The 17,472-nt window shown below is 39.0% G+C and overlaps 2 protein-coding genes across 7 annotated transcripts in view; both read left to right on the plus strand.

Annotated features, from left to right (window-relative positions):
• LOC131194161 (protocadherin alpha-5-like) overlaps positions 1 to 17,472 on the plus strand; it is a 69,962-nt gene that overhangs the window by 18,890 nt on the left and 33,600 nt on the right. Inside the window, exon 3 of one of the 6 annotated variants that reach the window (XR_009154114.1) lies at positions 10,918 to 15,263. The exons of 2 other annotated variants lie outside the window; for them this stretch is intronic. Coding sequence is in view for 3 of the 4 variants with exons in the window: in XM_058174874.1 (XP_058030857.1) it covers positions 15,831 to 16,070 (240 nt within the window). In the remaining variant the exon portion in view is untranslated. Of the gene's footprint in view, positions 1 to 851; positions 921 to 10,872; positions 15,264 to 15,830; positions 16,681 to 17,472 lie in introns of those variants that run through there. 3 more of the 6 variants (XM_058174874.1, XM_058174880.1, XM_058174876.1) reach the window with 3 other exon arrangements.
• Positions 1,201 to 17,472, plus strand: part of LOC131194158 (protocadherin alpha-5-like) — a 274,200-nt gene continuing 257,928 nt past the window's right edge. Inside the window, exon 1 of the mRNA XM_058174871.1 lies at positions 1,201 to 3,558. Within this exon, the coding sequence (XP_058030854.1) occupies positions 1,201 to 3,558 (2,358 nt within the window). The remainder of the gene's footprint in view (positions 3,559 to 17,472) is intronic.

Below are 17,472 nucleotides of genomic sequence, written 5' to 3' on the forward strand. Positions count from 1 at the left end.
AAATAAATTATCAAGATTGCTAGGCAATTTTCTCACAGCAATATTGGCTGCAAGAAATATGGCAACTATTTTAGAACAAGGAACTTCTTCCCAAACATTTCTGAAGTGTGAATACAGTAGCTCTATTAATGATTAATCTAATTAATTGTTTGTGCAGAAATATATTATATAAAACTGATGACATGAGTGGCAAAACATAGTAGTTAGTGGTAACAAATTCATTTTTTAGAGCAACACAGTTCATCAGTTGTCTAAGTCTTGTCAAATAAGTTGCTTTATTTGCATTGCTATTGAAATTATGTCAGTATCATATGGCAAGCAAAAAAAGGAATAGATTTCTATGATTATTCAATTCCTCATTTAAAAATGATCTCAGTGGGAGACTCATTTAGACATCAAATCAAAATATTTTGGAAATTGATATCTTGCTCTGCTTTTCATCTATTTGAACGATTTCAGAGCTCCATACAATTGACAAGAAACAGAAAAGTAACAAGGACAGTATTTCATTTTTATTTCTATCTTTTATGTACCTCTGCGCGGTCATGTTGCTCAAAGTTAGCTCAAATAGTTTGAAGCCAATTCAGTATTCCCTCGGTGGCATCATAGTCACATTGTCAGGTTTCTGAAAGATGCCCTAATTAATTCATGCGAGTTGACACGTATCTTTGAACAATGGATAAGATAATAAAAATTGCAGTTAATTACGCATCTTATTCCTGTCCATACTAATAAAGATACTAGGCAATATGTGGTGACTTACTATAAAATTTAATTACTCTTTTTTTAATGACTGTATGCTGTTTAATTAAACTCCTATATTTGGGTTTGTTTTTATATGTATCGTCAAGAACGTACCCAAACACTACATGGATCATGAAGACTGGATAATTATTAGAAATTTGTCATGAACACAGGAGGAAAGTCTGTTTCTCCATTTTGAAATTGAGTCACAAGAGGTCGCTGTTTCCTAAGGAAATTCTCTCAAGTGAAACTGAAAATGCAGAGCCCCTCCCTTAAAGGGACAGACAGAACCACAAGGGAAACCTCGAACAACAGAGAAATCTCAATAAGCCAAGATCCAACTTATGAAAGCATTGCCAGTATGGCTGGGGTAGATGGTCTCTGCTCCTGACACTTTTGAGACAAGGTATTTAGAGAAAAAGAGAAGAGCTTGCTGGTGTTGTGCCTGGGTCTGCAATGCTTACCTGGCCAAAGGGGCTGCTGCAGCTGCTTCTGCTTCACACCGCCTGGAAAATGGGGAGCGGCCAGCTCCATTATTCTGTGCTGGAGGAATCCCAGCACGGCACCTTTGTGGGCCGCATCGCCCAGGATCTGGGGTTGGAGGTGAGTGAGCTGGTGCCTCGGATGTTCCGGATGCTGTCCAAAGGAGAGAAGGACTATTTTGAGGTAAACCTGCAGAATGGGATCTTGTTTGTAAATTCCCGGATAGACAGGGAGGAGCTGTGTGCCAAGAATGCAGACTGTGTCCTTCATCTGGAGGTGATTGTGGAGAAACCTCTGAGGTTCTTCCATGTGGAGGTTGAAATCAAAGACATGAATGACAACGCTCCCATCTTCTCAGCCAGGGAACAGATCCTGAGCATATCAGAACTTAAAACGTCTGTCACCCAGTTCCTATTAGAAGGAGCCTCTGATGCAGATATTGGTACTAATGCTATGTTAATTTACAAGCTCAATCCAAACAACCATTTTGCTCTTGATTCAGGAAATGATGAAGATGAGAGTAAATCTGTAGTTCTTGTACTGAAGGTTCCACTTGACAGAGAGGAGAGCCCTGTGCATCATTTAGTACTGACAGCCACTGATGGGGGTGAACCAAAACTCACAGGAACTGTTCAGCTAGTCATCAATGTGCTGGATGTCAATGACAACCCTCCTGTGTTTAATCAATCTGCTTATAGGGTAAAGTTGCTAGAAAATACAGCTAGTGGGTCATTAGTCATTACTCTGAATGCTACAGACTTAGATGAAGGGATTAATAGGGAGATATCTTATTCTTTTCATGATAGTGTCGCTCTACATGTTGCAAAGTTGTTTACTATAAATTCTGATACTGGGGAAATCAGAGTAATTGGAAAATTGGATTATGAAAAAAGTAAATTCTATGAACTTCCAATTGTAGCAGAAGATAAAGGGAGTTCTCCATTATCAATGCATTGTAAAGTTCTCATTGAAATATTGGACATGAATGACAACATTCCAGAAATATCTGTAAATTCTCTCTCTGTGCCATTGCCAGAGGACTCCCCTCCAGGGACTGTGGTAGCCATCATCAGTGCTTCTGACAAGGATTCTGGAATCAATGGACAGATAAACTGTTTCCTCTGGCCCACTGGAGTACCCTTCAAACTCGAGTCCACATTCAAGAATTACTACTCCCTGATTGTTGGTGCAGTCCTAGATCGAGAGCAGGTGTCTGAGTACAGTTTGGTTGTGACAGTGGAAGATCAAGGCATTTCACCACTGTCTTCTAGAATCGCCTTCGTAGTGCCTATTAGTGACATAAATGATAATTCTCCAGCTTTCACTCAACCCTCCTACACAATCTTTGTGAAGGAGAACAATCCCCCTGGTGCTCACATCTTCACAGTATCAGCTGTGGACCTAGATGTAGCTGAGAATGCCCTGATCACCTATTGGATTGATGAGAAGCTTTGGCCATTGTCGAGCTACATTTCTGTACATTCAGAGAGTGGAAAACTCTATGCTTTGCAGTCCTTGGACTATGAGGATTTGAAACTGTTGGAGTTCCAGGTGAGAGCCAAAGATGCTGGAATGCCCTCCTTGTATGGTAATGTGACTGTTCAAGTCTTTGTGATGGATGACAATGACAATGCACCTTCCATATCAAGATCATCAGAAGAAAACCTGATTATTCTCGTGGTCCCTGTGATGCCTGGGCATATTGTAGGCAAGATCCATGCCTTGGATGCAGATTCTGGATACAATGCATGGCTAAGATATGAACTGATTGAAGAAAGCAATGGTCTATGGTCTGTGGGGCAGTATAGTGGTGAGGTGAGTACCAGATATTCTTTGGATGAATCAGAAGCAAGCAAAATCCACAGTGTTCTGGTTCTTGTGAAGGACCATGGGAAACCTCAACTGTCAGCCACAGCCACACTGAGTGTTTCACTTGTGACAAGTGGTCAGACAATCAAAATGGATATTAATCTTCAAAGGTCAGAGGAGAGCTTTGTGCCCCTGGTGGACTCAATCAATGTCTATCTGATCATTGCCATCTGCTCTGTTTCCAGCCTCTTCTTGTTGGCCACTCTCATCTACGTGGCCCTGCGATGCCACTGCAAGGCAAAGGAACCCATGGTTTATGGCCCTGGCATGGCCACCCTGGTGTGTGCCAGTGAAGTGGGCAGCTGGTCCTATTCCAATCGCCACAGCCACATCCTGGCTGGTGTGAGCACAGAGGCTGGTGTCAAGAGCGATCTCATGATTTTCAGTCCCAATATTCCTGTCTTTGCAGATAATGGGGAACTTATCAATGGGGTGGATATGCCTCTAGATTCTGCTAAAAAGGTGAGTCCAGCTCTTAGAGTCCTTGTCATCTACTTAGCATCCTATTTCTATGGTTATAATTTAGAATTAGTCTTGGGACAATATTGTTTTTGAATTGTTAGATTTAAATACGTATTGTAAATAAATTGAATTACAAATCATTAATACTTTTATTATTAAAAATATTTTTCAAAAATGAGGAGCTATAGAAAGGTGTAGAGAAAGTTTTTCATTTACTGGACAATAATTGAATCCATCTTATATGATAGTAAACATATAAATGTAAGCAATGTTGGTGCAGTGGTTAGAATGCAGAATTGCAGGCTAATTCAGTCCATTGCCAGGAATTTGATCCTCAATGGCTCAAGGTTGACTCAGCCTTCCATCCTTCTGAGGTCAGTAAAATAAGGACCCAGATTGTTTGGGGCAAAATGCTGGCTCTTTAAACTGCTTAGAGGGGGCTGTAAAGCACTGTGAAGCGGTATATAAGTCTGGGCTATTGCTATTGAAACATAAATAAGCTCTTCATCTTATTTTATCATTTTACCCTGCCAAACTAGTTTCTTCTTGTTTACAGATGAACATTAATTAATAATTTCCCCTGTGTTGATAGTTTTGTTATTTGATGAATCAATTCTCAATGTAATGTCTCTTTTTGTGACAATATTTATGGCTATAGTATGGTTTGCAAACTTGCTGAACTTTATTAATCTGCTATATACACATAACTTTATTTGTAAGTTGGTTTCCGGGTTTCTATCTTGTTAATACAGTGTTGGTAAATTTAGAAATAGAATGTATTGTAAAGGGGTTAACAGCTGGGTAGAAATAATACATTTATAATATTGAAATGATATCTGATAACTGTGTAGTCCTATTCTTAGAATGATCAAAGGTTACCTTGTATTAGAACTCTCTAATCCAAACTGGAATGGCCTTGTCAATTTAACAATCAATATGTGGATTTTTGTATCCTATTGCAACATCTACAGTGTTACTCTTTTTAGGTTGGAAGGAATCAAATGATGTTCCTAGCCAAGGACCTCCGTAATCCTTACATTTTATAATTCTCTTCAAATCTTTGAGCATGGCATTAATTTAGCATGTGTTTGAAGTGGGGAAGGATTATGTCATATCAAAACCCAGGTCTTTATCTTATATAATTCAATCAATTCAAGAGAATAGCTGAAATATGAGGCGATTTGAGGAGTGGAATCCTTACAACCTTTAATAAAATAAGATTAGGGATCTATAGTTCTGACAGCCTGACATTGGTACTGGGGAGGCTCAGCAGTGTTTTCCAACCTTGTCAAATTGTAGATGTATGGTCTTGAGCTTCCAGAATTCTCAGCAAAGGGCATCTGGCAGAGAATTCTGAGTCTGCAAACCTATGTAACTGAAAATGGTAGAGCTCAAGGAATACCTGTTGTATTCTGAAAAGCTCACAGAGCCATGAATATGGCATGCATGCCACAGGTGGCTTGCGTAGCTGGGCACATGAGCTCAGCTCCCCAGCTAATTTTTGGGCCTTCTGGGCCCACCGGCAGTAAGGAAACAGGCTGTTTCCTACCTCCAGAGTGCCTGGGTGTATGTGGAGAAGGCCCGTTTTTTGCTTTCCTCAGGCTCCAGAGCCTTTCTAGGAGGCTGGGGAGGGCAAAAACAGCTTTCTCTACCCCCCGAGGTCCTCCAGAGTCTAGTAATGGCCCATTTGATGACTTCTGGTGGGACCAGCCTCTGGAGGGCCTCTGGGGGTGTGTGGGGAAGGCTGTTTTTGCCCTCCCCAGCCTCCTAGAAAGGTTCTGGAAGGCAAAAAATGGCACTTCTGGTACCACCGGAAGTCAGCAAACAGGCCGTTTCCGACCTCCAGAGGACCTCTGGGGGGGTGGGGAAGGCCATTTTTGCCCTCCCCAGCCTCCTAAAAAGGCTCTGGAGCCTGGAGAGAGAAAAAAATAGGCCTACCAGGCCCACCTTACTATTGCGTGCCAAAAGCGAGGGGAGTACGGGGGGGTGGGGGATAACACGCACATGCGCAGGGCCAGGGTGCATAGAATTATGGGTGTGGGTATACATGCACACAACCCCCCACACACTCCCCCCGCTTTTGGCACACGATGGCAAAAAGGTTAGCTATCACTGTCTTAGAGCAATTAAGCATTAAATGCTAAAAATCTGCTTGGATTTTTCAACAACATTAAATGGAAATTTTATTTGTGTAATCAGTCAATCTTCTCAGTATAGATGTGCTTTGCCAGTTCTTTAATTCTGTGAGGTATTTTTATCTTCACAATCTATTTTATAAGCCTGAGATGTTGGTGGTCCCCCATCTATGTACTCACAGTTCAACTTTCTTGAGATCAGCCAAAGTCAGCTTGGTGTTGTATCAACTTACTGAAATTGTAGGAATGATATGAGCATCTTATATACTGATTTTACCAAGGCATTTGACAAAATACACTGTAACATTCTGATTAAGAAACTTGTTAAATGTGAACTTGATACCTTGCCAATTCAATGAATCTGTAGCTGACTTGAAATATATATTCAAAGCATGATCATCAAAAGCTCATCAAACTGTAGGCAAATATGAACAGTCAAGCCTCTGTGGCTTATACTTGTCAATACCCTGTTTCCTCCAAAATAAGACATCCCCTGATAATAAGCCCAATCAGGCTTTTGGGCATATTGGCAATAAGGCGAAGCGCTTATTTCAGGGTTCAAAAAAATAATAAAATAAGACAGGGTCTTATTTTTGGGGAAACATGGTAGATCTCAAGTCTCTCAACTTTATATTCCTAAATTTGTTTCCCTTTAACCTGGGAAGGAAGGAAGGAAGGAGGGAGGGAGGGAGATCATCAGAAATATAATATTGACCAGCCTTTATATTATACAAATAAATATGATAGATCCATATTTTAATATGATAATGAATTTATGTTTTTCACATAATTCTACCCATCTTGAGGCCATATTACTTTTTCCATAACTATTGCATCATACTTTCAGACATTAAACCAAAATGCAATAATAGTGAGGCAAGCTCAAGTCATATGTACTTTGGTACCAAGCTATATACTATTGCTCATTCTTCCCTACAATGGAGTTATAAACAAGGCCAATAATGATTGATGATGTAGTGCCATTTATTGTGCCGCTTATGTTGGATGGCATTTGGCAAACTACTTAGCTAGCTGAGTGTCTTTTGGATAATAAATGCTGTTTATGGTGTTACTAGATTAAAGAATCCATGATATCGAATTGCTGATGTTGCCATGCAGGAAAAGAAATCCAATGTCTAAAGAGAAACTTACAATGGGAACATGTAACATCAGAAGAAAAAAAAACAGTAAAAGATCAAATAGATCAACCACACATTGACATTTTAGGCAATAGAGAATTGAAATGAACTGCAATTGAACATGTTCAATCAGCAAAATCATACAGTTATTACTAAGGATATGCAAAACAGAGAAAAAGAAAGTTGCTTTCATAGTCAGGAAGAATATAAGAAGAACATTACTTAGTTACACTCAACCAATGACCAAATAACATCAATTAAATGTCATGGACAACCCTTCAATGCTCAGGTATGTCAAAATCTGGAAAATGTCTAACTTGACTTTGCAGTTCTGTTCCCCTTCCCCCCACAAACAAAAGAGAAAAATTCTATATCTTTGTGGGGCATCTAGGCCACCCTGAACAGTAACACCTTGCAGCAATGTCAAGGCTGAGCTTGAAATAAGAGGCCAAGACCTCTACTTCAACTCTGACACCACCAATGCCACTCAAAAAGGCTGTGTCATGCTGTCCCTAAGGCCATCAAGACCTGGCGAATAGTATGATTGCCCTGTGACCCAGCACTTCCCAGCATCTGCCATATGCTGTGTACCTTCCAGCAGTGTTCTCTTTCTGTTGACAGGCCCCTGTGGTCTGCCTAAGGATGTTCAAGGCACACAAAACTTCTTTCTTGAGGTGATTTCAGAAAATGTTTTTCTGCAGCCTCCAAAAACCACACCAAAGCATGCCCCATTCTTATTTCCAAATAAGAGTTTCCAAAGGTTGCACAAGTGCACCTACCTCTCACACTACTTCTGGAAGGTTCAAAGGTCATGAAGGAGCACACCCCATTTTCATGCAACCTCCACAGCCTCCAAAAATATCAAAAATAATTGTTAGGAATTGGTGATTGCTATTATGTCTCCAAAATGTTGTATGTCATCTTTGAAGACGTATCATAGGTTCCCCATCATTCTCTAATTGATGACTACTCAAGTTTATGTTCACAAAACTGATGCAGAAAAAGAGGAGGTTAACAAGTTTTATACTCATATTCAATTTGAAATTCAATAGAACTTGCAAGCAAGATGTGCTCTTTGTTAATACTGGGATGCCAAAGCTGGAAAAATTAAGGAAGAAAATTGCATTGGATAGTATGGCTTAGAAATCGGAAATGAAGTAGGAGAACCAAATTTTATCATTTTCTGTCAGTCCAAAGATTTTTTTCCTTGCTAATACCTTCTTCCAACAGCAGCAAAAAAATTCCTAACGCTATATTCATACTTCCCAGATGAAGTATACAGAAATTGAATTGATTATATCATAGATACAAGGAGGTAGCTCAGTTATAAGAACAAAGACTTGGCCACTTCAGTGGGAAGGTAACAGCATTCCTTGCACTTTTGGTGTATAGCCATGCTGGCAGCGGAAAATGACTTCAGACAATGCAGGCTCCCTCTGCCAATAAATGGAGAGGAGCATCGCATGTTAGTTTTGACAAGACTGGTCAGGGAAACCTTTACTGCATTCCACCGTTTGCCACCTCCATGCCTATATACATTGACATGTCCAGATGGAGTATGCAGATATTGAATTGACTATATCATTGGTACAAGGAGGCAGAAGAGCTCAGTTATAAGAACAAAGACTTGGCTGACTGTACCATTTCAAAGTAGAACAGAATTGCTTTGAAACCCTGAATGTCAGAGGTACTATGGAACAGTTCCATAGAACAAAAATAGAAATTTCCCAAAAAGAAGCCAGAACCAAGAAAGAGAAAGTTGTCAGGACCAAACTTAACAAGAAATTTCAAGGAACTTCTAGAAGAGACCAGAAGCAGTATTACAAGATCTGCGAGAACATGTAAATGCAAACAGACATGGAGAAAAAGTGAATATATTTAAAAAAGTCTTCAAACTCAAAAGAAGATTCCAACCTTGAATTGTACTAATGGGGAGATAGTAACTGATTCAAATAACTCAATCAAAAGTGAAAGGAGTCATAGCAGTGTGTTTTCCGCTGATTTGAGGAAGCCTCACTGGATCCATCTGTACTTGACCATTTTGGGGGCAGTTTCTTAGATAAGGATGAGGAGGGGTGTGCAGAAGAGCACCAGTGTGCCTACTGTCCCTTACCTAAGGTTTCCTCTATTTGTATCTATTTTATGTATCCAATTCATGCTTATACTTATTACCTAATATGTTCTTGACAAAATAAATAAATAAATAAATAAAAATAAAGGTGGTAGTACTATGATTCTAGACAGTTCTGGAGACAACTGATTATTTGGATTTCTTTCAGTCAGGTTTCTAGCCTGGACATAGGTTGTCTATGCTGGTATATGATCTTTGATGGAACCGGGATGGTGGTTGTACAATCAAACTGGTTGTTCTTTTTTTAATAATATAATTTTATTAAACTTATTAGGGTATAAAATACAAATGAAAATATTGGGAAAATGGGAACAGAAAAAGAGAGAATTGTAGGATGAAGGGGAGAAAAGAAAAAAGCATTAACTTCTGACATTTTAACATTAGAATTAACATCTGACATCTTATACATCTTTGACAATTATCAGATATTAAATATCAATGGTACATCATTTTATAAAAGTATATATAATTCAATTTATTTTTTCCAATGTAAATTTCAAATCCTTTTTCACATGTGTTCCCATTGTTCAAGCATTATATTACACCACAGATTCTTTGCCCATTGAATCATGCATTGCTTCACATATTCATTCTCCAAATTCAATTTCAATGACAAGTTTATAAACCTTGCCAATAACATGACAAAATTAGTAGACCAGAGGAATGCAGTTGATATAATTTACTTGGACTTCAGTAAAGCATTTGATAAAGTAGACCATAACCTACTACTAGATAAAGTAGAAAAATGTGGGTTAGACAGCACCACCACCAGATGGATTCGTAACTGGCTGACCAACCGCACTCAACGTGTAGTCCTCAACGGAACTACATCCACATGGAGGGAAGTATGCAGTGGAGTACCCCAAGGCTCTGTTTTAGGCCCAGTACTCTTCAACATCTTCATCAATGACTTGGACGAGGGGATAGATGGGGAACTCATCAAATTTGCAGATGACACCAAGCTGGCAGGAATAGCCAACACTCCAGAAGATAGGCTCAAGTTACAGAAAGATCTTGACAGACTTGAACATTGGGCGCTATCTAACAAAATGAAATTCAACAGTGAAAAAAGTAAGGTTCTACATTTAGGCCAAAAAAACAAAATGCACCAGTACCGTATATGTGGTACCTTGCTCAATAGTAGTACCTGTGAGAGGGATCTTGGAGTCCTAGTGGATAACCATTTAGATATGAGCCAGCAGTGTGCAGCAGCTGTTAAAAAGCCAACACAGTTCTGGGCTGCATAAACAGAGGATAGAATCAAGATCACGTGAAGTGTTAGTACCACTTTATAATGCCTTGGTAAGGCCACACTTGGAATATTGCATCCAGTTTTGGACGCCACGATGTAAAAGAGATGTTGAGACTCTAGAAAGAGTGCAGAGAAGAGCAACAAAGATGATTAGGGGACTGGAGGATAAAACATATGAAGAACGGTTGCAGGAACTGGGCATGTCTAGTTTAACAAAAAGAAGGACTAGGGGAGACATGATAGCTGTGTTCCAATATCTCAGGGGCTGCCACAAAGAAGAGGGAGTCGGGCTGTTCTCCAAAGCACCTGAGGGTAGAACAAGAAGCAATGGGTGGAAACTGATCAAAGAAAGAAGCAACTTAGAACTAAGGAGAAATTTCCTGACAGTTAGAACAATTAATAAGTGGAACGACTTGCCTTCAGAAGTTGTGAATGCTCCAACACTGGAAATTTTTAAGAAAATGTTGGATAACCATCTGACTGAGATGGTGTAGGGTTTCCTGCCTGGGCAGGGGGTTGGACTAGAAGGCCTCCAAGGTCCCTTCCAACTCTGATGTTATGTTATGTTATGTTATGTTATGTTCATCATTACCACACAATACAATTTGAAATTCATATTTTTGTCTAGCTTAAATCTTTCTTTTAATTGTATATTAGTAAACCAATGACAGACACATTCTTCTCACTCTAACTCTTCTAAAAAGCCATGGTGGCACAGTGGTTTGACCCTGACCGGCTCAAGGTTGACTCAGCCTGCTATCTTTCCAAGGTCAGTAAAATGAGGACCCAAATTGTTGGAGGCAATATGCTGACTCTGTAAACTGCTTAGAGAGGGCTGTAAAGCACTGCAAAGCAGTATATAAGTCTATTTCTATTTAAATTTAAGAGTATGTTCACCTTGAATGAAAGTTATTATTTGACCATAAGTACACCAGTCTCAGCTCACCAATGTTCCTTTTCTGAAAAAAGCCAGAATGACACCTAAAGTGATATCTTCATAGAGAATCCTGTTTTATATTTATTACAAATCCTTAGGATGGCATGCCAACCAAATAATCCTTAAAGTCAACATTCACCTTAACCTTGTCATACCATAAGTAGGCATGCCTTCCAAAACTTAATTCATGGCCCTCTAATTCAAGTAATCTCTTTTATTTGGAGAGTTACCCATTTTCATAAGAATCAAAGCAGGAATCAAAGTACAATTTCAAATTGGGTCAACCTAAACTTCCTCTTTCTTTGGCATCTTGCAGTAATTTGTATCTAATTATTAGTTTTTTCCCTTGCCATATGAAGTTAGAATATCTTTTTGCCATTGTTTAAATGGAGTGCTGTGTGACAATATTGGTAAAATCTGAAATGCAAATAACATCTTTGGTAAGACATCAATAAGAATTATCACATCTTAATAACACTGTCAGACTATTTACTGAATCTGCACTACTATTGATCATCAATTGTGTTGTAAATGTTGTACCTTGATGAACGTATCTTTTCTTTTATGTACACTGAGAGCATATGCACCAAGACAAATTCCTTGTGTGTCCAATCACACTTGGCCAATAAAATTCAATTCTATTCTATTCTATTCTATTCTATTCTATTCTATTCTATTCTATTCTATTCTATTCTATTCTATTCTATTCTATTCTAGTTCATACCTGAGTGGCCTGGTGCTTTTCCCTACTTTCTTCAATTTAAGCCTAAATTTTGCAACAAGAAGCTCATGATCTGAGCTATAGTCAGCTCCTGGTCTTGTTCTTATTGACTATATAGAGCTTCTCCATCTTTGGCTGCAGAGCCAAATCAATCTAATTTCTGTGTTAACCGTCTGGTGATGTCGATATGTAGAGTCCTCTCTTGGGTTGTTGGAAAAGAGTGTTTGCTATGACCATCGTATTATCTTGACAGAATTCTATCCCAGAAAATAACACGGTTAGTGGATAATCAAGGTCAGGCCAGATATGAGAATGAAGAGAAGAAAAAAATTGTACAAGATTATTATAGGAAATGATATGAGCAAGAAAATATAGAGGAGGAAAATATTAAGCAGTATTTACAGAAAGCGAACCTACCACAGATTCCTAAAGATACTGAAATGATGTTGGAAGGAAACATAATGATGGAATTAATTGAAGCACTTAAAAAACAAAAAAATGGGAAGGCACCGGGCCCGGATGGGTTGCCAGCAGAATATTACAAGACGTTTCAGGAGTCGTTGGGTCTCCCACTACTGGAAGTCACGAATGAAGTGATGTTAAAGAAGAAACTGCCTGAGACATGGACAGAATCCTATATTACACTTATCCCAAAAGAGGATACTGATGCACAGTGAATTAAGAATTGTAGACCTATAGCCTTGCTAAACTCAGACTATAAAATCTTTGCTTTAATATTGGCAGAACGACTTAAAAGATATGTAAATAACTTTATACATTCTGAAAGGGGACGTGGTGACTCAGGGGCTAGGATGTTGAGCTTGTTGATCGAAAGGTCAGCAGCTCAGCGGTTCGAATCCCTAGTGCTGCCGTGTAACGGAGTGAGCTCCCGTTACTTGTCCCAGCTTCTGCCAACCTAGCCGTTTCAAAAGCACATAGAAATGCAAGTAGAAAAAATAGGGACCACCTTGGTGGGAAGGTAAAGCATTCCGTGCGCCTTTGGCGTTGAGTCATGCCGGCCACATGACCATGGAGACATCTTTGGACAGCGCTGGCTCTTTGCCTTTGAAACGGAGATGAGCACCGCCCCGTAGAGTTGGAAACGACTAGCACGTATGTGCGAGGGGAACCTTTACCTTATATATTCTGACCAAAATGGATTTCTGCCTAAAAGACATATTAAAGATAATATGAGGATAGTCTTAAATACCCTGCAATATTATGAGGCCCATACTTGATCTTTCTTGATGCACAGAAAGCCTTTGACAATGTGAACTGGTGTTTTATGCTACTACAATTGGAACAGATGGGTTTTGGTACAAAGTTTATTAAGGCAATAGAAGCCATATACCATAAACGAACAGCCAAAGTGGAGAATTGGCAGAATCGATTCAAATAAAAAATGGAACAAGACAAGGTTGCCCGCTGTTACCTCTGTTGTTTGTATTAATACTGGAAGTACTAAATAGAAGTATTAGAGAAGAAGTAGGAATAAAAGGTATGAAAATTCAAAAGGAAGAATATAAATTACAAGCATTTGCGGATGACCTGGTTTTTATTATTGAAGTTCCATTAGAATCCATAACTAAATTGATAGACAAGATAGGAGAATGTGGAAAAGTGGCAGGATTGAAAATAAATAAAGATAAAATGAAGATTTTAACAAAAACATATTAATAAAACAAAAAGCTGAATTGGCAGAACGATCAGAGATGCAGGTCACAAACAAGGTTAAATATTTGGGAATATATTTGACAGCAAGATGTAGTATAGTTAAAGAAAATAATTATAGTAAACTTGAACAACAGATTGCATCAGATTTGGCAAAATGGGAGAATTTACAACTATCATTGATTGGAAGAATATCAATGATTAAGATGAATATATTGTCTAGAATTTTATATTTGTTCCAGACTATCCCAATTAAATTGGGGAAAGGATATTTTGAAGAATTTAATAAGATAATGCTGAAATAATACAGGGTAAAAAAACAATAAAATTAAAATTATTAATTATTATTAAAATTATTGCAAGATGCAAGGATAAGAGGTGGCTTTGGTCTGCCAAACTGGAAATTATATTATCAAGCCGCAAATTTAATGTGGATTAAAGAATGGATAACTTTAAGAAACACTAAAATATTGACTTTGGAAGGACATGATTTACTGTTAGGATGCATGCCTTCTTATGGTATGGGGAAGCTAAAACGGGTATTTCAGAAGACATTTTATAAGAGAGGTTTTGTTATTAAACTGAGAAAGGATTAAGAAAAACTATTATTTAAAAATTCCAGTCTGGGTATCAACTATTGAGGCATTCTCATATTCAATAACATTTAGAAAGGACAAATTGTTAATGAATTGTTGAATGAAAAGGGTGAACTAAAAACAATGCAAGAACTAGAAACACAAGGTATAAAAATGAATTGGTTTTCATATTTGCAAATACACTCCAGATATGATAACTCCAAAATAGAAGCTTTTTATAATAATTTGACCAATCTAGATAAAATTTTAACAGGTACGGATGATAATTTAATTAGAAAATTAGATGGATACTTATTAGAGGTTAAACTAGAAGAAGAACAAGTTAAAGAGGCGATTGCTTGGTGGGGGGAAATTTTGGGCATGGGATTGATTTAGAGGCATGGGAGAAACTGTGGACACAAAATTATAAGATGACAATGTCTACTGTGTATAAAGAGAATTTGTATAAGGTGTTTTACAGGTGGCACCTACTCCCGACAAGAATAGCCAGAATGTTCAAGAATAAATCTGAAAAATGCTGGAAATGTCATCAGATACCTGGTTCTTATTACCATATCTGGTGGACATGCGCAGAAGCTAAAAGATATTGGACTAAAATCCACACATGGTTGGAAAAAATGATAAAAAAACATATAGACTTTAAACCAGAAGTTTTTTTATTAGGGATTATATCTGAAACTTACAATACAGAATTGAGAAACCTGATTGTGAATGTAGTAACAGCAGCTAGGATTGTATTTGATAAGAATTGGAAAAGTGAGAAATCACCACCGCAAGATGAAATTATTAAGAAAATAATGGAATGTGCAGAAATGAGTAAATTGACATTTGAAATTAGAGAACAGGAAGATAAGCATTATTATAAGATATGGGATTTATTTTATCAATGGCTAGAAGGGAAAATATGTTAAAAAAGATTGGAGTTTCTTACAAGGGAAGAATTATTGAATGATACAATTGATTTAAGATGATGGAATAAATGATGTAATAAGATAAGATATTGACTTAGAATAACTCATATGAAATCAAAACACTGGGATATATATCAGATGATAAAATGTAAGATTAGATAAATCAATGATATGCATGTTTTGAAATTGCACAAAAGATTTGTAATCAACCTACTGACACACTGTATTTGGATGGAAGATGTTTTTATGCTTGTTTGTATTAAAAATAAATAAATAAATAAAAAAGAATACTATTAGTCTGTGCCCTGCTTCATTCAAGGCCAAACTTGCCTGTTATTCCGGTTATCTTTTGGCTTCCTACTTTAGTATTCCAATTCCCCATGATGATAAAGACATCATTTTTTGGTGTTAGTTCTATAAGGTGCTGTAGGGCTTCATAGAACCAGTCAATTTCATTCTCTTCAGCACCAGTGGTTGGGGCGTAGACTTGGATTACTGTGATATTGAATAGTTTGCCTTGGATTTGAACTAAGATTGTTCTGTCTTTTGGGGGATTGTATCCCAGTATTGCTTTTCCTACTTTTTTATTGATTATGAAGGCTACTCCATTTCTTCTGAGGGATTCTTGCCCACAGTAGTATACCCGATGGTCATCTGAATTAAATGCACCCATTCCTGTCCATTTTAGTTCACTGATTCCTAAGATGTCGTTGTTCAGTCTTGTCATTTCTTGTTTGACCATGTCCAGCTTACCTTGATTCATGGATCTTACATTCCAGGTTCCTATGGAGAAAAAATATTTACAGCATCGGACTTTCCTTTCACCACCAGATGCATCCATAGCTGAGTATCCTTTTGGCTTTGGCCCAGTTGCTTCACTGTTTCTGGCGCTACTAGTACTAGCCCTCTGCTCTTCCCCAGTAGCATATTGGACACCTTCCGACCTGAGGGGCTCATCTTTCGGTGTCATATCTTTTGTCCTTTTTGTACTGTTCATGGGGTTTTCGTGGCAAAGTTAGTGGAGTGGGTGTCCATTTCCTTCTCCAGTGGATCACATTTTGTCAGAACTCTCTGCTATGACCTGTCCATCTTGGGTGTCCCTGTATGGCATAGCTCATAGCTTCATTGAGGTATGCAAGCTCCTTCGCCTTTGACAAGGCAGTAATCCATGTAGGGGTGGAATTGGGTATATCTAGTTTAATGAAAAAAAGGACTTGGGATGACATGATAGCAGTCTAATATCTCAAGGTTTGCCACAAGAAGATGGAGTCAAGCTTTTCTCCAAAGCATCTGAGGGCAGGACAAGAAACAGTAGATGGAAACTAATCAAGGAGGGAAGCAACCTACATTGTATGTACAATTATTAGGCAAGTGAGTATTTTGAAAATAATATCATTTTTATGAATATTTTTCATCTCCAAGCTGTATAAACTTGAATGCTTAGTGGATATAAGCATATCAGCTGAAGTATATTTGTATAATGAGGGAGAGTATGACCTAAGGATATCAACACTATATCAAGGTGTGCATAATTATTAGGCAGTTTCCTTTTCCCAGGCAAAATGGGTCAAAAAGGGCCGTGGTGGCTCAGGCTGTAAGATAGCCTGTTATTAAAACACAGCTGCTTGCAATTACTGCAGGCTCGAGTCCCACCAGGCCCAAGGTTGACTCAGCCTTCCATCCTTTATAACAGAGGTTCCCAATCTTTTTCGGTTTGCGGCTCCCATAACACTTCGGATTTTTTCCGCGGCTCCCTTAATAGGTACATCCGATTTTTTTTTTTTTTTTGTCTTTTTTTCTGAATTTTTTTCTGAAAGCTGAAATCTTTTCTGTTAACTTTAAAATGTGCATATTGCCTCCTTGTAAAGAGAGATTCAACACATTCAACTTTTCAAAGATATCACATAGGTATGTGAGTTTAATCAAAAAGTCTGTTTCTACAAAGTGTTTGGCATACTCATGTTTTGCTGATGGACGCGCCGTCTCCTTTGATGGGAGCGGCCTCTGTGGAACTTTCCCAGGCGTGGGGGTCCCTGCTTCGGTCTCGGAGTTTGGCCTCGCGATCCCCTTGTTCCTCGGGTCTCCGCCTTGTGGAGGAGGTGGCTGTTCTCGCCCAGCCTGGCTCACCTGGGAGGAACTAACGGGTGGTTTTGCTATTTTCGCGCAGCCCTCTTTCCCGATGCCGCCGAGCGTGGTGGCCGCGCCGTGTTGGGCAGCGTGTCGGGTGGTCTGGGAGGCCAGTGGCGTCGCGGGCAGACTGGAGGAGGTGCCGCTGTTTCGCCAGGCGGCGGGTCTGGGCGGGCGCTGTGGTTCAGGCGGGCGGGCGGGCCGGAGCTCGCGCTTCCTTTGGTCCGCCGCCGGCGCCTGCCGCCTTCCTGCCTGCTGTGGCCTGCCCGCGGGGGTGGGTGCGGCTGCGGGGTC

This window comes from Ahaetulla prasina, chromosome 3 (genome assembly GCF_028640845.1).
Source record: "Ahaetulla prasina isolate Xishuangbanna chromosome 3, ASM2864084v1, whole genome shotgun sequence".
In the NCBI taxonomy this organism is placed as follows: domain Eukaryota; kingdom Metazoa; phylum Chordata; class Lepidosauria; order Squamata; family Colubridae; genus Ahaetulla; species Ahaetulla prasina.